The sequence below is a fragment of the Pristiophorus japonicus genome, chromosome 1, assembly GCF_044704955.1.
Source record: "Pristiophorus japonicus isolate sPriJap1 chromosome 1, sPriJap1.hap1, whole genome shotgun sequence".
Classification (NCBI taxonomy): Eukaryota; Metazoa; Chordata; class Chondrichthyes; family Pristiophoridae; genus Pristiophorus; species Pristiophorus japonicus.
This window is the reverse complement of record NC_091977.1, coordinates 373099872-373122904: the sequence shown is the minus strand read 5'-3', so window position 1 is coordinate 373122904 and position 23033 is coordinate 373099872. Positions and strand designations below refer to the sequence as shown.

The 23033-nt window shown below is 44.9% G+C and overlaps 1 protein-coding gene across 4 annotated transcripts in view; it reads right to left on the bottom strand.

Moving 5' to 3' along the window:
• The window catches only part of LOC139273836 (lethal(3)malignant brain tumor-like protein 4), a 563891-nt gene that overhangs the window by 300515 nt on the left and 240343 nt on the right, over positions 1-23033 (bottom strand). For all 4 annotated transcript variants that reach the window (XM_070890916.1, XM_070890932.1, XM_070890926.1 and 1 more), the window contains exons 18-19: positions 15843-15992; positions 239-436 (exon numbers count right to left, since the gene is read on the bottom strand). In XM_070890916.1, coding sequence (XP_070747017.1) covers positions 239-436; positions 15843-15992 — 348 coding nt within the window. The remainder of the gene's footprint in view (positions 1-238; positions 437-15842; positions 15993-23033) is intronic.

The window sequence follows — 23033 nt, the reverse complement described above, 5'->3', positions numbered from 1 at the left end:
TTGTATAAAAGGTTAATCTATACAAGGATATAATGCTGCCCATTAGTGATGCTTTTGCTTTGATAATGCTCACATCATTCTGTCAATCCAAAGGCAATACTGCTACATGCTATTTGCCCCAGTCAAACAAGTAACAGCTTTATCAATGACCACGTAAATATGACATGAATTTAGTACACTATTTGATTACTGTCAATAAAACCTTATTACCTATTAAACGGTTAATTTGTTTGCTCACCTGCCTTGATGTTTTGTCCTTTTGCGCTGAACAAATGATAATAATGATTTATTTTCTTTAGGCCCTTCATCATCCTGTGGCTCGACTTTGATCTTGATCTGGTTTTGTTCAGCTAGAGGGCAACCCGAGAGTCGATGGTGTGCAGTGTACTTCCCAGTTATGTGACCTGATCCGTCACAACCAGGAGTGGGACATTTTCTATGACATTAGACACAAGAAAAGTTCAATGAGATTTGAACAGAACCTATAGAATCATAGGACGATACAGCATAAAAGCAGGCCATCTGGCCCATCGTGTTTGTGTCGGCTTTTTAAAGAGCTATCCAATTAGAACATACTTAAAAGGGCTCAATTTTCCCCAGTGATTTGTGCTGTTCTTTTTGGAGCTAGCTGCTTTTCTTGGCCTAAGTTTAAAAAAAACAGTTTCCACAATCAATTTCCACCAGTGTAACTCAGTTAATTACGATTTTTTTAGGTAAGTTTTTTTTTCAGCCGAAGGGGCGTAACCTGCCACCCGCGCCAGTTCCGGCCATTTAGGCAAGTTTGGCTAGCTGAGGGTTATTCCAGTTCTTCTTAGGCCAGCGTATGTGGCCTCTGCAGAAAAACTTTCTGGAGAGTTAAAGAAATTGGCGCAGGTCAGGAAATTAGCACCGTTAAGTGCAGCAGATGCCTGGACAGCAGCAGAAAGAAAGGTAAGAGGGTGGGGGGAAGCCTTTCAGGTGTAGTTAGGTGCGGGGACTGGGAGGGAAGTGGGATAGGGGCGGGGAGTAGACCGAGAGGCCATTCAGCCTGGGATATGGGCGGGGGAGCGGACCAGGAGGCCATTTAGCCTGGGCTAGGGGCGGGACCGGCAAGGCACTCGGGGCTGGGAGGGGGGGTGGGGGTAGAAGCGGAACCGGCAAGGCACTCGGGGCTGGGAGTGAGGGGGGGGGGGGCAGGGGAGTGGGATCGGCAAGGCACTTGGGGCAGACTAGGGAAGCAGACCGGCAAGCCCTTCTGCCACGGCTGGGGCAGGGGAGTGGGACCGGCAGTGGCAAGGCACTTGGGGCTAGGATCGGGTGGAGGAGCGGGACCACCACCGGCAAGGGGCTCGGGGCAGACGGGGGAAGCAGACCGTGAGGTCCTTCAGCCTGGGATGGGGGCGGGGATCAGCACCTGCATCGGGAGGATGGCGGGGGCGAAGGGCGGTGGCGGGGGGGGAAACTTTAATAATTGGAGGTAAGTTGATGCAATGTGTTTGAATGTGTTTTTAAGTTGATGCAATGTGTTTTAATATGTTTTTAAGTTGATGCAATGTGTTTGAATGTGTTTTTAAGTTGATGCAATGTGTTTTAATGTGTTTTGATAGAAAATTCAAACAAGCAGGCTGTGAGAAAGCACAGACCCCCCCAGTCAGAGCTGCTACATGAGTGGGAGCATGTTGCATTAAGTCATCAATCAACTTGACATTTCAGGACCTTTAGCAGCGAGCTAATTAAAGGTTAACAGTATATCAATTGAGCCAATAAGGTCAAAGAAGGCGAGTTCTTTTCTGTAAATTGAGACAGGTATAAAAACAGCCATGTTTTACCATGTGTCTCAGAAGGACAAAGGAACTTGTTGCTACTGTCAGAATAAAATTACATTAAACCTACAACGAAGTTCGCATTTCATTGAAAATTAAGAGATCTAACAATTTTGGCGTCATGAACAGGATCGCTGAGGGAAGAAACTGAATTTTGGACATCGGACCGACATACTGAGGTAAGGACTCGTCTTTATAAAAGCCCTTGGTCAATAGTCTAAATTCGCCTCTCTTTCTACGCGATTCCGAAAGCCTCCGGTTTGCGAACCCTCCGGTTGGTAGTCGGCTCGAGCTCCCATAGACATCTAAACTTCAGCGGTGTGTTAGTTAATTCATCACCGACCCACTGATCGGCTGGAAAGCCTACGACTCGAGACCGCAGTAAAGAAATCAGTATTATGGCAGCAGGAGATAAGAGCAAAGAATTGCCTACAACTGTTAAAAGTGGGCAGGCACCACCTATGGTTTCGATAGATGAAATCCTCGAACAGTTGAAAGAATATATAGAACAACAATTCGACTTATCTAAAACCTGTATTAAGATCGAACAAAAGTATGGAACCTCCAAAGGACAATGGTCCTTGGATGAGATCAAAAGGGTCTGGGGAAAAACGACCCGTATGAAAAATAAAGAGCGAATCAGATGGTCCCTAGCCGTTATGGGACAGATCCGACAGCGGAATGAGATTATAATGCGTTCCCAATATGATAGGGACCTGGCCAGTACAAAGGACCAATTGCAAGCTGTTTGTGAACAGCTGCGACTGAAAAAGTTTGAACTTGAAAAGCTGGAAGCGGAAGTTAAAGATCTTAAAGGTGAAATTAAAGAATGGAAAAAATCATTAGGTCAAGAGTCAGTAATAGGAAAAGGAAAATGTATTGGTCAATTCCCAGGGTACCCATGTTTGGATAAATTAAAAGCGCAAACCCGAAGACACGACCGAGGAATAGATACGGATTCTGAATCCTCGACAATATAGGGTCGGAGGATGAAGCATTAGGGGTGCGCTTTGCCCCTTTTAAAAAAAGACGAGTTGTAGTCAAATCAGAAGAGACTGCGGATGAGGACGGAACCAAAACAACGAAGAAAAGGGTGTATGCAAAATATTTAGTTCATGATCCGGCAGACCCAGAGAAAATTGATAAATGGTCCAAGGAGTTGCCCAATCCAAAGAAAGGGGGAGTGAAAACGTGGGACCAATTGGACCGCTTATAAATATATATCAACTTCATCCCTGGGACGGAGTGCAAATTTTGACCATAATGGTGCCAAAAATACAGGGAAGAAAATTGCACGACAAGGTAGAAGAAGCTTTGGGGCAGGATGAGCAAGAATTAAATGCAGGATGAGAGGCGATTAAACACTGGCTGCAAGCCTTCAGTCCAGCTAAGACAGACTGGGGAAAAATTGCAGCCTGCCAACAGAAAGGAACAGAGGAGGTCCTGGAATATGGCGAGCGGTTTAGATGCACGTGGCTAGAACTTTCAGGTATGAATAATACGAATGAGGAAATGGATGAACAAGTGTTTGGACCCCTGAAAGTAGCTTTCGTGGCAGGTCTAAAGCCAGAACTGTCCAAAATGCTTAAGGTAGTATTACCGGACTGGGAAGGTAGAGGAATTACCTTTGCAGCATTGGTTGATCGATGTAACCAATTAGATTGGGATATGGGAGCTAAAGTCCGAGCCCTCCAGGCTGTGGGATGGAAATCCCAGGATTCCGATAAACAGTTATTAGGAAAATTACCTGGAAAATTTTATTATTGTGGGAAAGAAGGTCACTGGGCCAAGACGTGCAGGGCAAAACAGCAAGGTCGCGGCCAGGGAAGAGGACGCAGCCAGGGATACAATTCAGCCAACAAACCAGGCTTGTCACAAGATAATGACCTCATAGAAGCATTTAAGCGACTAACAATACAACAACAGAAGGAGTTACTTGGGATAGCAAAAAACGATTAGAGCCCGCCCTGGCCCCCCTCCTCGCACTAATACAACAGAGGGGAGATAGGCTATATATAACTGTGAGGGTGGGTGATAAGGATGTGGACTGTCTTTTAGACACAGGGGCGGAATTAACATGCTTACCCCTACAATGTGGAAACTTTTTGCCGTTGGATGGTAGGGCACGTACAGCCTATGGAGTTGGGGGCCATAAAATGGAAATTAAAAGGACAACACCGGTACTTATAGGGCTGGATCCACATGAACTAACCACGCCGGTCTGCATAGGCCCAGTAGATCAATCCCTTTTGGGAATGGACGTTCTAATCCAAGTAGATTCATCGTTGCATTTCGAGGATGGTCGGGTGACATGGTCAATTAGAATTTTGAAGAAAGAAGAATTGAAGGAACACCCAATATGGGCTAAAGATAAGAACGATTGTGGTCTATTCCAGATGGAGCCTGCGGCAGTTACCGGGACCAAGCTTCCATGCACTAAACAGTATCCCATCAGTCCAACTGCCATCGCGGGAATCTTACTGGTTATTCAGCAATTGGAGAAACAAGGGTTGCTTATTAAAACGCATACCTCCTCCAATAGCCCCGTGTGGCCGGTACAGAAATCTAATGAGACTTGGCATTTGACTGTCGATTATAGGAAAGCTAACCAGTGTATTGATCAAAAAGCTCCTTTGGTCGCAGATCCCTCCACCATTTTTAATGCCCTCAAACCGGAACATAAATATTTTTCAGTTATAGATATGGCCAATGAATTTTGGTCGGTGCCAGGAGGTTCGACAGTGGTTTGCTTTCACGGTCCAAGGACAACAGTATACTTGGACCCGGTTACCGCAGGGTTTCCACAACAGCCCTACAGTATTCCACATGGCTTTACAAAGCCATTTGCGAGAATTACCTCCCCTGTCATCCACAGTCATCCAATATGTAGACGATATCCTGCTAGCTTCAAACACGGAAGAACAGCATGAACAAGATTTACGAGCTTTGCTGGACCACCTTTGGCTGAAAGGACATAAAGCCAGCATTGACAAAGCACAAATATCACCAAAAAGGAACACCATGGCCCCAGGCACTACCAATAATGCTATGTAGCATTAGGGCAACCCCAAACAGAACTACAGTCTCAGCCCATTTGAAATTATAACAGGAAGACCCATGTCGCTGCCAGGAACTATCGATTTACAGAAAGCTGATGTTCACTTAATGAGTGACACTTTGTTATCATACTGTCAGAACTTAACCAATGCTATTAGTTCTGTTTCCCGACAGGTATCGGCAGCTTGGGGTAATCCACCCGAAGGAGGACACGACATCATCCCGGGAGTCTGGGTCTATGTGAAAAAGTTACATAAAGAACCTTTGGGCGCCAAGTGGGAGGGACTTTACCAAGTGTTATTGACCACCCAGGCAGCTATTAAAGTCCAAGGAAAGAAAGCCTGGATCCACGCTTCACACGTTAAACGAGCACCCATAACTGAAGCTGAAATCTGATAAGGACAATTACTTTTTGCCAAAGTATAAATTTACTGTATTACTGACTGTAGGTATTCTAGGCATTTGCCTACTTCTTACTAACCGACTCTCTGCACCAAAGGGAAATCGTAGGGGAGGCAGGGAATTACATGCCAATACCTTTTTATATATGTCATACATTTATGCCAAACAAGGTAACATTTCCATTGTTGGGTGTGTGCGCATATTCCTATTCACTCAAAGGGAGGGATTCCCTTGAGGCCAGTTCCCTTGAATGTCTCGGAAATGGCTGAGTGGATAATTAATCAAAACAAAACAGGCAATGCGTTTCAGGATACGGAAAACTGGGCACGTATATCCCAGATAGTCCAAAGAAATTACCCACTTAGCGGAGCATATCCAAAAGGAGGTCGAAAAACTTAAGCAACCCCCATCATTCACTTTGTGGAGCGGAGCCACTGAATGGTTCAATCGGAACTTCATTGGTGGAAGGTTTAATTCTATTTGTTGTAATTATTTTAATTTTATATTGTTTGTTTATGTTGATTAAATGTTGTTGCAACCAGACGGCTGTAGCTGCTGTCCCACAGGTGAGACACCTTGCAGATCCCAGCAGACCGTCTGTACGTGGCACAGGGGTATGTTATGCCTAAGGGAAGGTTGTTTGCTGGTTGAATTAAGATATTGATTTGGATTAAATTGGAATAAGGTTAATTAACCTACTAAAACCAGACTTCCATTGTGGCCACGATGGAATCCGGGTTGGTGTAAATTTGTGTGGAAGCTACTAGTCCTGACATGTGGCGAAACAAATCAACAAATTTTAGAAGGAAACTCTATTAACATGTATGAAATTATTTTGTAGAATGTTTAACCAGTGATACCTGATGGTTTATGATTCAGTTTGTGAAAGAATCAAAGGGGGGATTGATAGAGAATTCAAACAAGCAGGCTTTCAAAAAGCAAGACCCTCCAGTCAGAGCTGCTACGTGAGTGGGAGCATGTTGCATTAAGTCATCAATCAACTTGACATTTCAGGACCTTTGGCAGCGAGCCAATTAAAGGTTAACAGTATACCGATTGAGCCAATAAGGTCAAAGAAGGCGAGTTCTTTTCTGTAAATTGAGCCAGGTATAAAAACAGCCATGTTTTGCCATGTGTCTCAGAAGGACAAAGGAACTGGCAATCAGCCGGAAGCCTGTTGCTGCTGCCAGAATAAAATTATATTAAACCTACAACGGAGTTCGCATTTCATTGAAAATTAAGAGATCTAGCATGTTTTTAAGTTGATGCAATGTGTTTTAATGTGATGCGAGCTGGTTGTATGTTTGACTTTCCAGCCTCAGCCCACATTGTGTCCCTGGTCATCCCCTCAGCCTTCTTTTGGCGCAGATCAAGGCTCCACCCCCAAAACTAAAGGACAGGTTATGGTTATGCTGCGTCAAAATCAAGAAATCCAACGGGGAAACTTCGAAAAAAAATGTTTTGCCGTATTTGGGCCCCAAAAAAACAGGCGTAACTCTTCAAAGTACACCAAAAAAAAAGCTTTGGGGAAAATTGAGCCCTTAGAGTACTGCGTACAGTTCTGGTTGCCATATTATAAAAAGGATATAGAGGCACTGAAGAGGGTGCAGAGAAGATTTACACAAATGATACCAGAAATGCGAGGGTATACATATCAGGAAAGGATGAACAGGCTGGGTCTCTTTTCTCTTGAAAAAAGAAGGGTGAGGGGATGACCTAATAGAGATCGTTAAAATTATAAAAGGTTTTGATAGAGTGGATACAAAGAGAATGTTTCCATTTGTGGGGAAGAGCATAACTAGAGGCCATCAATATAAGATAGTCACCAAGAAATCCAATAGGGAAGTCAGAAGAAACTTATTTACCCAAAGAGTGGTGAGAATGTGGAACTTGCTATCGCAGGGAGTGGTTGAAGCAAATACTATAGATACATTTAAGGGGAGGCTCGACCAGCATATGAGGGAGAAGGGAACAGAGGGTTATGCGGATAGATTTAGATGAGGGAACATAGAAACAGAGAAAATAGGTGCAGGAGGAGGCCATTCGGCCCTTCGAGCCTGCACCACCATTCAATATGATCATGGCTGATCATGCAACTTCAGTACCCCATTCCTGCTTTCTCTCCATACCCCTTGATCTCTTTAGCCGTAAGGGCCACATCTAACTCCCTTTTGAATATATCTAACGAACTAGCCTCAACAACTTTCTGTGGTAGAGAATTCCACAGGAAAGATGGGAGGAGGCTTGAGTGGAGCATAAACGCTGACATGGATTCGTTGGGCCGAATGGCCTTTTTCTCTGCCATATGTCCAATGTAATCCTATGTAATATCCTCGTAAATCTCCTCTGTACCCTCTCTAGTGCAATCACATCTTTCCTGCAATGCGGTGACCAGAACTGTACACAGTACTTTGCTGCGGCATAACTAGTGTTTTATACAGTTCAAGCATAACCTTCCTGCTCTTATATTCTATGCCACGGCTAATAAAAGAAAGTATCCTGTATGCCTTATTAATCACCTTATCTACCTGTCCTGCTACCTTCAGGGATCTATGTACATGCACTCCAAGGTCCCTCTGTTCCTCTACACTTCTCAGCATCCTACCATTTATTGTGTATTCCCTTGCCTTGTTAGCCCTCCCCAAATGCATTAACTCACATTTCTCTGGATTGAATTTCATTTGCAATCATCGGTTAGCAGGTTATCGGTGTATGTGTGCCACTCAATAGCACTGTTAACAACACCTTCCATCACTTTGCTGATAATTGAGTGTGATGGGGCAGTAATTGGCTGGGTTGGATTTGTCCTTATTGTGGACATGACACACCTGGGCAATTTTCCACTTTGTCAGGTAGATACCAGTGTAATAGCTATATTGGAACAGCTTGGCTAGATGCACGGCTAGTTCAGGATGACAGCCGGGATTTGGTCGGGGCCCATAGCCTTGTGGAGCCCTCTTCACACTGATGACACCCTCCATTGTGTTGCGTGGCACTACCACCATGCTAAATGAATAAATCTAACAGCATAAAACTGGCATCCATGAGGCACTATAGGTCATCAGCAGCAGATGAATTGTATTACACCACAATCTGTAACCTCATGGCCTGGCATATCCCTCACTCTACCATTGCCATAAAACCAGACGACCACCTTTATTTAAATGAAGAGTGTAGAAGAGCTTGCCAGGAGCAGCACCAGGCATACCTAAAAATGAGGTGCCAACCTGGTGACGCTACTGTTGTGCATGGAGAAAGAGTCAGAATGAACACTGTGAGCTCAAAGTAAAGTGTGACCGTAGTCTTTTATTGCAGGTCTCCAACCTGTGAAACCTACTTAAATACCTGTGCTCCCAAGGGATTATGGGATACCTTGGGACTCCAGGGGATGAGCCCTCTGGTGGCTGTGCAGAGTAAATACAAGCATACATATAGAACAACACTCCCACGGCAAAGTCAATAGTGTAACTATTTACAATGTGAGTCGATCTGGGGCCCTTCTTCCCCGAGTTGATTGTCTCGGTGTGAAAGCTGGTGTTGTTGAATCATTTGTTGGGCCCTCGCTGGGCTGCTATGCAGCTGGCCTTGCTGGGCTGCCTGGTGTGTTGGGCCCTGCTGGGCTGCTGTGGATGATGGGTTCTGCTTCGTGGTCAACCGTGGTGCCGGTTGCCACTGGTGTGTGTGTTGGGGGATCAAAAAAGGTGGGGTCCAAGATGGGTTGTTCAGGATAGTCTGTGAATCTGAATTTGATTTGGTCCAAGTTTTTCCGGTGAATGAGTCCATTTGAAAGTCTGACCCGAAACACCCTGCTCCCCTCTTTGGCCACGACAGTGCCGGGAAGCCACTTGGGACCTTGTCCATAATTTAATACAAATACAGGATCATTGAATTCAATCTCGCGTGACACATTTGCGCTATCATGGTATGCACTTTGTTGAAACCGCCTGCTCTCTACCTGTTCATGTAGATCAGGGTGAACTAATGAGAGCCTTGTCTTAAGTGCTCTTTTCATAAGCAGTTCAGCAGGTAAGATCCCAGTGAGAGGGTGGGGTCTCGTGCGGTAGCTAAGCAGGACTCGGGATAAGCGAGTCTGCAGTAAGCCTTCAGTTACCATCTTCAAGCCTTGCTTGATGGTTTTCACTGCTCTCTCTGCCTAACCACTGGACGCTGATTTAAATGGGGCAGATGTGACATGTTTGATCCCGTTACGGGTCATGAATTCTTTGAACTCAGCACTGGTAAAACATGGTCCATTGTCGCTCACCAGGACATCGGGTAGGCCGTGTATGGCAAACGTGGCCCGCAGGCTTTCAGTAGTGGCAGTGGATGTGCTAGCCGACATTATCTCACATTCAATCCATTTGGAGTATGCATCTACAACCACAAGGAACATTTTACCCAAGAACGGGCCTGCATAGTTGACGTGTACCCTAGATCACGGTTTGGAAGGCCAAGACCATAAACTTAGCGGCGCCTCCCTGGGTACATTGCTTAACCGCGAGCATGTATTATATCTGTGAACGCAGGACTCTAAGTTCGCATCGATACCGGGCCACTACACGTGGGATCTGGCTATCGCTTTCATCATTACGATGCCTGGGTGGGTACTGTGGAGGTCATTGATGAAGGTGTCTCTGCCCTTCTTGGGGACCACGACTCGATTGCTCCACAGAAGGCAGTCTGCCTGTATAGACATTTCATCTTTGCGCTGCTGGAACGGCTTTATCTCTTCCTGCATTTCCACTGGGACACTGGACCAGCTCCCGCGAAGCACACAGCTTTTGACTAGAGGCTTGTCCATGTTTTGATCTGCCGGGCAGTGACGAGTGATTGCTCACTCTCAAATGCTTCCATAACCATGGCTAGATCTGCGGGCTGCGCCATTTCCACCCCCGTGGTGGGCAATGGCAGCCTACTGAGAGCATCGGCGCAGTTTTTTGTACTTGGCCTGTGGCGGGTGGCGTAGTTGTATGCGGACAACGTAAGCGCCCATCTCTGGATGCGGGCCGACGCGTTGGTATTTATCCCTTTACTCTCGGAGAACAGGGATATAAGTGGCTTATGGTCTTTCCAATTCGAATTTTAGCCCAAACAGGTATTGATGCATTTTCTTTACCCCATAGACACTTCTTTCTCAATCATGCTGTAGGCTCTCTCAGCCTTAGACAGACTCCTGGATGCATAAGCAACCGGCTGCAGTTTCCCAAAATCATTAGCTTGTTGCAATACATCCCTGACGCCATATGACGATGCATCACATGCTAGTACTAAATGCTTACATGGATCATACAACACAAGCAATTTGTTTGAGCATAACAATTTTCTCACTTTTACAAAGGCATTTTCTTGGCTTTTGCCCCAAACCCATTCATCCCCTTTTCGTAATAAGACCTGCAGTGGTTCTAACAGTATGCTGAGACCCGGTAAGAAGTTACCAAAGTAGATCAGGAGTCCCAGAAACGACCATAACTCCATCATATTCTGTGGTCTCGCTGCGTTCTCGATTGCTTCTGTCTTCGCGTTGGTGGGCCTGATGCCATCCGCCGCAATCCTCCTTCCCAGGAACTCCACTTCAGGCGCCAGGAAAATGCACTTCGAGTGTTTTAACCTGAGCCCCACGCGGTTGAGTCGACTAAGAACCTCCTCCAGGTTCTGCAGATGCTCGACTGTGTTCCGACCTGTGACCAAGACATTGTCCTGGAAGACCACGCGGGACCGACTTCACTAAGCTTTCCATGTTTCTCTGGAATATCACCGCCGCCGATCGGATTCCAAACGGGCACCAGTTATAAACAAAAGACCTTTGTGCGTGTTGATGCAAGTGAGGGCCTTCAATGATTCCTCCAGTTCCTGCATCATGAAGGCTGAAGTCAGATCCAGCTCCGTGAACGTCTTTCCTCCCGCCAGCGTTGGTAGTGGGTATTGGTCTTGCAGGGAGAAATGATTGCTAGTTACTTTGTAATCGCCACAGATTCTGACAGTGCCGTCTCCCTTGTGGACTGGGATAATAGGACTGGCCCACTCGTTGAACTCGATCGGGGAAATGATGCCTTCTCTTTGCAGCTGGTCTAGCTCGATCTCTACCCTTTCTCTCATCATGTAAGGTACTGCTCTCACCTTGTGATGGATGGGTCGCGCCCCCTGAATTAGGTGGATCTGCACTTTTACTCCTTGGAATTTCCCGATGCCTGGTTCGAACAGCGAAGGAAATTTGTTTTAAGACCTGGGCACACGAAGTGTCATCAGTGGGCAATAGCGCTCAGATGTCGACCCAGTTCCAGCATATCTTTCCCAGCCAGCTCCTGCCGAGCAGCGTGGGACCATCGCCCGGTACCACCTTGAGTGGTAGCTTGTGCACCGCTCCATCATAGGAGACCTTTATGGTAGCACTGCGGATTACAGGAATCAGTTCTTTTGTGTAAGTTCTTAGTTTCGTGCGAACTGGAGTTAAGACTGGCCTTGAGGCCTTGTTGCACCACAACCTTTTGAAAATCTTTTTGCTCATGATGGACTGGCTCGTGCCCGTGTCCAGCTCCATTGACAGTGGGAGTCCATTTAGTTCAACATTCAACATTATCGGGGGACAATTCGTGGTGAATGTGTGCACCCCATGTACCTCTTCCTCCTCAATCTGAGGCTCTGGTTCGTCATGATCCTCTGTGGATCTGTCCTCCTCTGCAACATGGTGGTTTGTAGGTTTAACACGATTTGCAGCTCGCCTACACACTCGTTGGAAGTGTCCCATTGTCCCACAGCCCTTGCAAACGTACTCTTTGAATTGGCATGAATGGAAACGATGATCACACCCGCAGCACCAACAAGGTGTTAATGGCCTTGCATTCATCACCCTTGATGGTGGACTCTGAGACATCTGCGGACGTGTAGCTGCAGGTATGTGTGACCTGCCCTGTACGTTACGATTCGAAAACATCTCTTTGTTCACAGTACTTGTAGAAGCACTTGCGTGCTGAGAGATTTGCTTCGTATTGTCACTGGTGGCAATGAACGCCTGGGATATCGCTATGGCCTTACTCAAGGTTGGGGTCTCTACAGTCAAAAGTTTGCGAAGTATGGTTTCGTGGCCAATGCCAAGTACGAAAAAGTCTCTGAGCATGTGCTCCAAATGTCCTTCAAATTCGCAATGTCCTGTAAGGCGTCTTAGCTCGGCGACATAACTCGCCACTTCCTGGCCTTCAGACCTTTTGTAGGTGTAGAACCTGTACCTTGCCATCAGAACGCTTTCCTTCGGGTTCAAATGCTCTAAGACCAGTGTGCACAAACCGTTGTACGATTTCTCCATGGGTTTTGCTGGAGTGAGCAGACTCTTCTTGAGACCATACGTTGGTGCCCCACAGACGGTGAGGAGGATCGGCCTTCATTTGGCAGCGCTCTCTTTCCCCATCTCGCTCATTGGCCACGAAGTATTGGTCAAGTCGCTCCACAAAAGTTTCCCAATCATATCCCTCCAAGAATTTCTCCAGGATGCCCACTGTTCTCTGCATCTTTGGGTTCGCTATCTGTATCTCGTCGCCAGTTGTTGTGTATGGAGAAAGAGTCAGACTGAATACTGTGAGCTCAAAGTAAAGTGTGACCGTAGTCTTTTATTACAGGTCTCCAGAATGCCTCTCCAACATGTGAAGCCTCCTTAAATACCTGTGCTCCCAAGGGATTATGAGATCCTTTGGAACTCCAGAGGATGAGCCCTCTGGTGGCTGTACAGAGTAAATACAAGTATACATATATAACAGCTACAACACAGAACTACATGCAGGCTAAACAACGGAAACAGCATTCTACAGACAGAGCTAAGTGATCCCACAACTAACGGATCAGATCAAAGCTCTGCAGTCCTGCCATATCGAGTCCTGAATGGTGGTGGGCAATTAAACAACTAACGGGAGGAGAAGGTTCCATCAATATCCCCCTCTTCAATGATGGCGGAGTCCAGCATACGAGTACAAAAGACAAGGCTGAAGCATTCGCAATCATCTTCAGTCAGAACTGCAGAGTGGATGATTCCTCTTGGCCTCCTCCTGAGGTCCCCACCATCACAGGTGCCAGTGTTCAGACAGTTCGATTTACTGAGCGCACTCGATACAGCAAAGGCGATGGGTTCCGACAACATACCTGCTGCAGTGCTGAAAACTTGGGGCCGAAATTGCGCCCTGGCACTCACCGTTTTTGAAGATTTTTCTCCGCCCCAATCCATGGAATCAATGCCCTGTACACCCAAATCCAAAGAATCGAGCGATATTCAAGTGTTAGGTTTTTGTTGTGGTCGGGGCGGTGTTCTAGTCGGCTGCGGGGCGTAAGTGCTCTTGGATCGGGTCGGCTGTCATTCCGAGTCGTCAGCACCGCGCTGATGACATTAGCACAATGTGGACGTGCTGCGCCGCGCTGATGACATTAGCACAATGTGGACGTGCTGCGCCGCGCTGATGACATTAGCACAATGTGGACGTGCTGCGCCGCGCTGATGACATTAGCACAATGTGGACGTGCTGCGCCGCGCTGACGCGTCACAACGTTCCTCTTCTTCAGTTAAAGGGGAGGCCCACTGCGAACTCTGCACTAAATTTGGTTTGGCCCACCATGGAGGGTTTCAGCCGGGCCAGCAGTTTGCACCCAAGAGTGGGTGACGGGCTGTTTGTTGGCGGCCCGGCTGAACTTGCGGCCACCATTGCCAGGCCGACCTCAGATTGGTCGACAAGTAAAATAAAATGGCGTCCGCAGCAGTGCGCCCTGGGGCAATTTCGGATGGGTCGTCCCATCTGTCTGCCCGTAGTGGACCTTAAGGAGAGGGGCAATTTCGGCCCCTTGTTCTCCAGAATTAGCCGTGCCTCCAGCCAAGCTGTTCCTATATAGCTGGCATCTACCTGACAAAGTGAAAAATTGCCCAGGTATATCATGTCCACAAAAAGTAGGACAAATCCAATCTGGCCAATTAACGCCCCGGCAGCTTACTCCTCAATTACCAGCAAAGTGATAGAAGGTGTCGTCGATAGTGCTATCAAGTGGCACTTACTCACCAGTAATCTGCTAACTGATGTCCAGTTTTGGTTCCGCCAGGATCAGTCAGCTCTAATCCTCATTACAGCCTAGGTGCAAACATGGACAAAAGAGCTGAATTCCAGAGGTGAGGTGAGAGTGACTGCCCTTGACAGTCACTCTCACCTCACCTCTGGAATTCAGAGGTAGCATTTGACAGAGTGTGACACCAAGGAGCCCTAGTAAAATTGAAATCAATGGGTATCAGGGGGAACACTCTTCACTGGCTGGAGTCATACCTAGCACAAAGGAAGATGGTTGTGATGGTTGGAGGTCAATCATCTCAGCCCCACGACATTGTTGCCAAAGTTCCTCAGGGCAGTGTCCTAAGCCCAAGCATCTTCAGCTGCTTCATCAATGACCTTCCCCCCCATCATAAGATAAGTGGATATTTGCTGATGATTGCACAGTATTCAGTTCCATTTACAATTTCTCAAATAATGAAGCGGCCTGTGCCCACATGCAGCAAGACCTGGACAACATTCAGGCTTGGGCTGATGTGGTAAGTACCATTCACACTACATAAGTGTCAGGCAATGACCAAGAGAATCTAACCACCTCCCCTTGACATTCAATGGCATGACCATCATCGAATTCCTCACTATCAACATCCTGGGAGTCACCATTGACCAGAAACCTAACTGGACCAGCCATATAAATACTGAGGTGACAACAGCAGATCAGTGGCTGGATATTCTGCAGCGAGCGACTCTCCTCCTAAATCCTCAAAGCCTTTCCACCAGCTACATGGCACGAGTCAGGAGTGTGATGGAATACTTTCCACTTGACTGCATGGGTGCAGCTCCAACAACACTCAAGAAGCTCAACACCACCTAGGACAAAGCAGCCTGTTTGATCGTCACCCCATCCTCCAGCTTAAACATCCCTCCACCACCGGTGCTACGTAGCTGCAGTGTGTACCGTCTAGAAGATGCACTGCAGCAACTCGCCACGGCTTCTTCAGCAGCACCTCCCAAACCTGCAATCTCTATCACTGAGAAGGACAAGGGCAGCAGGCGCATGGGAACACCATCACCTCCAGTTCCCCTCAAAGTAATCTTGATTAGGAAATATATCGGCATTCTTTCATCGTTACAAGGTCAAAATCTTGGAACTCCCTACCTAACAGCACTGTGGGAGTACCTTCACCACATGGACTGCAGCGGTTCAAAAGGCCACTTCATCACCTTCTCAAGGACAATTAGGAATGGGCAATAAATGCTGGCCTTGCCAGCGATGTCCACATCTTGTGAATGAATAAATAAAAGTAAGGGAGTTTGAACCTTGCTCAGAAAATAACACCATTCTGCTGGTACTACACAGCAAGTGCATCAGAAGAACTATCTTAAAAAAAAACAATATTTCATTACTACTGCTACTTACAAAGATGCAAACTAGAAAATGTCAATAATATTGTTTGTGCCGTGCAGGTCACTTTAAAGGAGCTATCACATCGTTGCACAGAAATTTACATAAAAATAAAGCCCAGAGCAGCTTTCAATTTATTCCGAACATCTTGAAAAAGGCACTTACCTTGTTTCATTTGAATCATTACTATCAAGACGTTTAGTTCTTGGAACAAGAGGAATTGGCACAAGGGTCATCAGTTTCTCTCCTCCAAGTCTGTCCTGAATTGTTGACTCTTTCTTCATGTTGAGCTCTGAATAGGGGCAGCCAAAAGCACTGAATTCACAAGAGAACAAAGAACATTGTGTTATTTTTATTGAACTTAGATGATAACTTGACAACCCCCAATATCACACATCAAACTAGTTCATCTTCCATTCCTCTCAAAAACTAAATACAATTCCCACAACATTAAAAAGCCAATTACAACAAAATCCATAGCATGGAAAATAACACCCATCAATCATGAAAATGATCAATTGAATGTATTCTGAACTGTAGAAGGGTAATTGTTTTCTCGATGACGTAACAGATTATCTGTATGATCATCTATCTTTTAATAATGGTTTTGGGAGCAAATCTCAGCATCCGTTCTTCTCAATATATTTTCCTTCCAATTACTTTTAGTAACAGACTGAAAAATAACAAACTGAACTCTATTGAATCTGCCTCCACCACCCATTCAGACAGTGAATTCAAGATCCTAACCACTCACTGTGTAAAAAAGTTTGCTCTCATGTCACCTTTGGTTCTTTTGCCAATCACCTTAAATCTGTGTCCTCTGGTTCTCGACCCTTCTGCCAATGGGAACAGTTTCTTTCTATCTACTTTGTCCAAACCCCTTTTGAATACCTCAATCAAATCTCCTCGCAATCTTCTCTGCTCGAAGGAGAACAACCCTAGCTTCTCCAGTCTATCCACGTAACTGAAGTTCCTCATCTCTGGAACAATTCTCGTAAATCTTTTCTGCATCCTCTCTAAGGCCTTCATATCCTTCCTAAAGTGCCCTGCCCTGAATTGGACACAATACTCCAGTTGAGGCCGAAACAATGTTTTATAAAGGTTCATCATAACTTCCTTGCTTTTGTATTCTATGCCTCTATTTATGAAGCCCAGGATCCCATATGCTTTTTTAACCGCTTTCTCAACCTGCCCTGCCACCTTCAATGCTTTGTGCACATATACCCCCAGGTCCCTCTGTTCATGCACCCCCTTTAGAATTGTACCTTTAGTTTATATTGTCTCTCCCCATTCTTCCCATCGAAATGTATCACTTTGCACTTTTCTGCATTAAATTTAATTTGCCACGTGTCTGCCCATTCCACCAGCCTGTCTATGTCTTCTTGAAGTCTATCACTATCCTCCTCACTGTTCACTATACTTCCAAGTTTTGTGTCATCTGCAAATTTTGAAATTGTGCCCTGTACACTCAAGTCTAAAACATTAATATATATTAAGAAAAGCAGTGGTCCTAGTACCGACCCCTGGGGAACACCACTGTGTACCTTCCTCCAGTCCAAAAAACAACCATTCACCACTACTCTCTGTTTCCTGTCACTTAGCCAATTTTGTATCCATGCTGCTACTGTTCGCTTTATTCCATGGGCTTCAACTTTGCTGGTAAGCCTATTATGTGGCACTTTATCAAATGCCTTTTGGAAGTCCATGTACACCACATCAACTGCATTGCCCTCATCAATCCTCTCTGTTACCTCATCAAAAAACAGAATCAAGTGAGTTAAACATGATTTGCCTTTAAGAAATCCATGCTGGCTTTCTTTATTTAATCCATACTTGTCCAAGTGACTGTTAATTTTGTCCTGGACTTTGATTCCCATTTGAAATAGTTGTAAAATGTTATGTTTATTGCTACTGATTCCCATGGAAATTGGTGCTAAAACGGGCAAAATAAATTTTTAAAAAAATTCCTGGGATGTTGGTGTCGCTGACAAGGTCAGCATTTATTGCCCATCCCTAATTGCCCTTGAGAAGGTGGTGGTGAGCCACCTTTAAAAATCGCTGCGGTCCATGTGGTGAAGGTACTCCCATAGTGCTGTTAACGAGGGTTTAATGAGGAAAGTTCTGCTCATCCAGTGGAAATTAATTTCTAAATCCAAGGATTCAATTTTTCACAAGTTCTAATTTCTAGGTTACATCTCTCACAGCTCTTGATGTGATTTGATTTTACACAGTATATATTTACTGTTGAGATATGACAAATTTGTAAAATTTAGAACAATGCTTGAAAATTGAGGCAACTAATCAATGATTCCAAACTGACACTTCCAAAATGAATTACAACATTGGATTTCCATGTAAGTCAGGTGGGAATATGTTACATAATACAGGAGATAAGACAAGTTCTGAATTTCACAGAGGAATAGCTGTCAATGTATACAGCACAATAAACAGAACCACTGAGTAATTAGAGCTGCAATAATACAACTACTGAAAACTGCTAATTAGTGTCATAAAAAGATGCTTTAATAAGCATCATTCAGCTGTAGGATGATTACTTTATTCTTATACGTGTCATATCTCAGAAATAACCTCCGTGAGCTGTTCTGTGACAGTCAGATGGGTTATACGTCATTCCACAGACTCCATATAATTTACAATATTCAATTATGTTACTTCTTGAGCAATAAAATCATTAACAGGGATATAAATTATAACACGACATACTTGCTCTCATTCTACCATCATTTATCAACAGATGCAAGCCCTAGAATCAGCATGAAAATAGAGGGGCTTTCTCAAAGAAAAGAGCATAAATTATAAGTATGTGAGTTTGATCATATTTTATCATGTTGCTTACCACAGATGGGGACAATAATGTTATGGAATAAGAAATCAAATTTTAAGTTGCATTCTTTGTCACATTTGCAACTAGTTTAGAACACTACAAACTGAACCACTTTATCCTATTTGAGTTTGGGGAAAATATGTTGAAAATTGCATATACTGGAGATATAGTGGGGTGGAAATTGGTTATTTCCTATTTAGCCAGCAGCACGCTGACAGCATGCGCCCCTACCAGGAGGCTCAAGGCTCACCTGCAATTGGTCCTTGGGGCCTTAATAATCGGTGCCAAAATTTACAAAATGAATAAAATGGGTTACACAAGACATAATTCTAGAAATTACTCTTAGTGATATTAGTAGACTAAGACTTAGCGCATATGGATGAGATTTTTCTGTCCTCTATTTTAGCGGAAGCATTGTCCCATTTAAAATAAATGGGTTAATACCTGTGTTTAAATAGCGGCAAAAGGAATATATGAATGCTTTACGTATTCGCTATTAATATCACCAACAGCAACTTCTAGGTTATAAGCTCATGATAACAATGCTTCATTTTTTAATGACATTGTAGTAAAAAAACAGCAGCACAGTGAAAAATTAACCACAAGGAACTGACATGACAAATCTGTTGTAATTGGCTGCAAGTTTCCACTGTAAATATTATTAGAGGAACAGAGTGCATTTGTTTATGTCATATTGATCATTAAACAGTATGAGGGGAACATACTTCGTGATTACTATCATAAAATGTCTTTGTCTCGTATACATGATACAAAATATCATTGAACAATTTCACAGCAGGTAACCAAATCAGCTTGTGATAAGATGGTGGCTCTATCAATGATCAATCATTGTACTTGCACCAAGTCCCATTCACCCATTATTCCTGTGCTCGCTGACCTACATTGGCTCCCGATTAAACAATGCCTCGATTTTAAAATTCTCATCCTTATTTTCAAATTCTTCCATGGCCGAGCCTCTTCCTATCTCTGTAATTTCATCCAACACAACCGCGCCCACCTTCCCCCCCTCCCACCCTCCGAGTTTTCTGCACTCCTCTAATTCTGGCCCCTTGAGGATTGCTGATTATAATCGCTCAACCATTGGTGGCCATACCTTCAGGTGCTTAGGCCCGAAGCTCTGGAATTCCATCCCTAAACTTCTCCGCCTCTCTACCTCTCTTTCCTCCTTTAAGACGCTTTTTAAAAGCTACTTCTTTGACCAAACTTCTGTCCTAATTTCTCCTTATGTGGCTCAATGTCAATTTTTTTTTTATAACACTCCTATGAAGCGACTTGGAAAATGTTACTATGTTAAAGGCGCTATATAAATACAACTTGTTATTGCTGTTGTTGTGGCAAGTGTCCGTCCCACAGACTTATTACAAATTTCTATCAAGTAGATAAAGGATTTCCTGCAGCACATTCTCGTAACAGTAGAGACAGATATACTTTTATATTCATAAATGTTGATGAACTGGTTGTTTGAACAGAATATTGAAATTAAGAAATATTATTTTTCAATTCATTATCACGTGATCAACAATACAGGCCAAGTGTGACATATAAAAATGAATAATTTGCTGGGTGTACGATGAGGTGACGGTTATTAGAAGCCTGCAGGCTAATTAACAAAATGTACTGGAACTGGGATGTCACGTAAAGCTTATTCCTGTCATGAAAAATTAGCAATAAGAAATGGAATCATAATGTCAGTACAGGAGAAAGGACTATTTCTCTGCTTCTCTTCTTAGTAACACTCCCAGGTTAGTGAGAAGGAAGAACTCCCTTTACACTCACTGAACAATATGCCTCAACTCTAACCTCCATAGAACACCCTTCACCCCACAGTGGGATGTTTCTGTTCTGTTTCCCTCAGCTGATATGATTGTCAGCTCTCTGAATACAACTGGCAATTAAATACCTGTCACTGACAGTTTATGGGCTGCATCTTCGAGGACTGTGTTGAGACTTCCCAAACTAATTTTACTGCCTGCTGGCAGATGCTTTCATCGGAACAGCCTGGATTATATTCAAGCACAAGTTCTTGCAGTAAAACAACAGCATTTGTTTTACTTGCCAATTTTCTTCCCTACACCCAAAGCCGTTAACTGCTTGCTGGGTTATAATACACTTTATAAAGGCCAATTTCTATGCCAGCCCAACCAAATGCTGCACCAGGAGAATGTAGATTCTGCAGTTGTTGTCAGGAATACAGAGAGCCCAGTGCCCCAAAAAGTAGCAAAAATAAATTATGACAATGTTACCTCTTTATATTTCGAACTTTTAAATGTATCACATATTCATGTACATCAAAGACAAATTATTGCTTCTATTGTTTTACAAAATAACTGCTGTATCTCTGTAATTTTTTTAATTAGTTCTGGGATGTGGGCATCGTTGGCAAGGTCAGCATTTATCGTCCATCACTAATTGGCCTTGAGAAAGGGATAGTCCATGGGCGGGGGGGGGGGAGGGGGAGGTGGGGGGTGGAGGAAGTGCAGATATCAATGGGGGTGGGGGAGTGGGGGGATAGTCAATACTGAGGAGGACTGCAACTAATTATAGGAGGACATGAATAAGCTTGCAAAATTGGCATATAATTGGCAAATGAAGTTCAACACGGATAAATGTGAGGGATTACATTTTGGTAGGAAGAACAGGAAGGTCACGAGTCTATGTGGGGTAGAGGAATGAAGGGATCTCGGAGTACAAATACACAAATCACTAAAAGTTGTGATACAGGTTAGCAAGGCCATAAAAAAAAGCAAACCAAGTTCAAGAGTTGATTTCTAGAAGTATAGAACTGAGAAGTAGGGAAGTTATGCTTGTTAAGTCCTGACTCTAATGTACTGACTCACACAAGACACATGCTGAAGTCAGGGTCACTCTGGACCTGCACCTTTAATTCCAGCGAGCCTCTGCCCAGTCACCGGTTAAAACGCATCTTTTAACTAGAGATAACATGGGGTCGCTGGTCGTCCAAGCTCTGATTTGGCGAGCCGTCATGGGCGAACCTGTGGATTCAAAGGCATTGATTGCCATGACCATCTCACAGTTCTGTTCGTCGGACCCTTCTGTGGTCACCGGGGGTAGCCTGCTAAGCGCATCGGCATAGTTCTCTGTGCCTGTTCTGTGCCTTATCGTGTAGTCGTAAGCCGCCAGCATGAGTGCCCATCGTTGAATGCGCGCCGAGGCGTTGGCGTTGATTGCCTTGCACTCGGATAGTAGGGACGTGAGGGGTTTGTGGTTGGTTTCTAATGCAAACTTGGTCCCGAAAAGGTATTGGTGCATCTTTTTGACACCATACACACACGCGAGTATCTCCTTCTCAAACATACCGTACCCGCGCTCCGCCCGCGAAAGTGACCTGGAGGCATAAGCAACGGGCTGCAATTTACCCACATCACTGACGTGCTATAAAACGCACCCGACCCCGTACGCTGACGCATCACACGTAAGGACTAACTTTTTACCTGGGTCAAAAAAGGCTAAAACACTCTTGGAACATAGAAGGTTGCGTGCCTTATTAAAGGCGCGTTCTTGGGCGTCCCCCCAAAACCAATCGCACCCCTTTCTGAGTAGCACGTGGAGAGGCTCCAGCAGCACGCTCAAGTTCTGCATAAAGTTCCCAAAGTAATTGAGTAGCCCGAGAAAGGCGCGCAGTTCCAAGACATTCCGGAGCCTGGGTGCCAGGCAAATCGCTTCGGTTTTGGATTCGGTTGGGCAGATTCCATCAGCGGCAATCCTTCTGCCCAAAAATTCAACCTTAGGCGCGAGAAACAGACACTTGGATTTCTTAACTCTTAGGCCTACCCGATCCAATCGACTTAGTACTTCCTCAAGATTGCGGAGATAAAAGTCGGTGTCCCTGCCCGTGATCAGTATGTCATCTTGAAACACAACTGTCCCTGGGATGGACTTGAGCAGACTCTCCATGTTGCGCTGGAATATAGCAGCTGCCGACCTGATGCCGAATGGGCATCGATTGTACACAAAAAGGCCTCGATGTGTGTTGATGGTGGTGAGTAGCTTAGACTCTTCGGTCAGTTCTTGCGTCATATACACAGATGTGAGGTAAAGTTTCGAGAAAAGTTTTCCTCCAGCCAACGTGGCAAATAGGTCCTCCGCTCTGGGCAGCGGGTATTGGTCCTGTAGGGAGACTCTGTTTATGGTAGACTTGTAATCCCCACAGATTCGCACGGATCCATCAGGCTTCATGACGGGGACGATGGGGCTTGCCCAGTCGCTGAATTCCACAGGAGAAATTATGCCTTCCCGCAGAAGCCGGTCCAGTTCGTTTTCAATCTTTTCCCTCATCACATAAGGCACAGCTCTAGCCTTGTGATGGACGAGTCTGGCATTCTGTGTGATGTAGATTCTAACTTTAGCCCCTTTGAAGGTGCCCACACCTGGCTGAAAGAGATGTTCAAAACGGCTTAGAACTGTTGAGCAGGAGGTCCGTTCCTCTGACGACATGGCGTGAACATCATCCCATTTCCAATTAAGTTCTG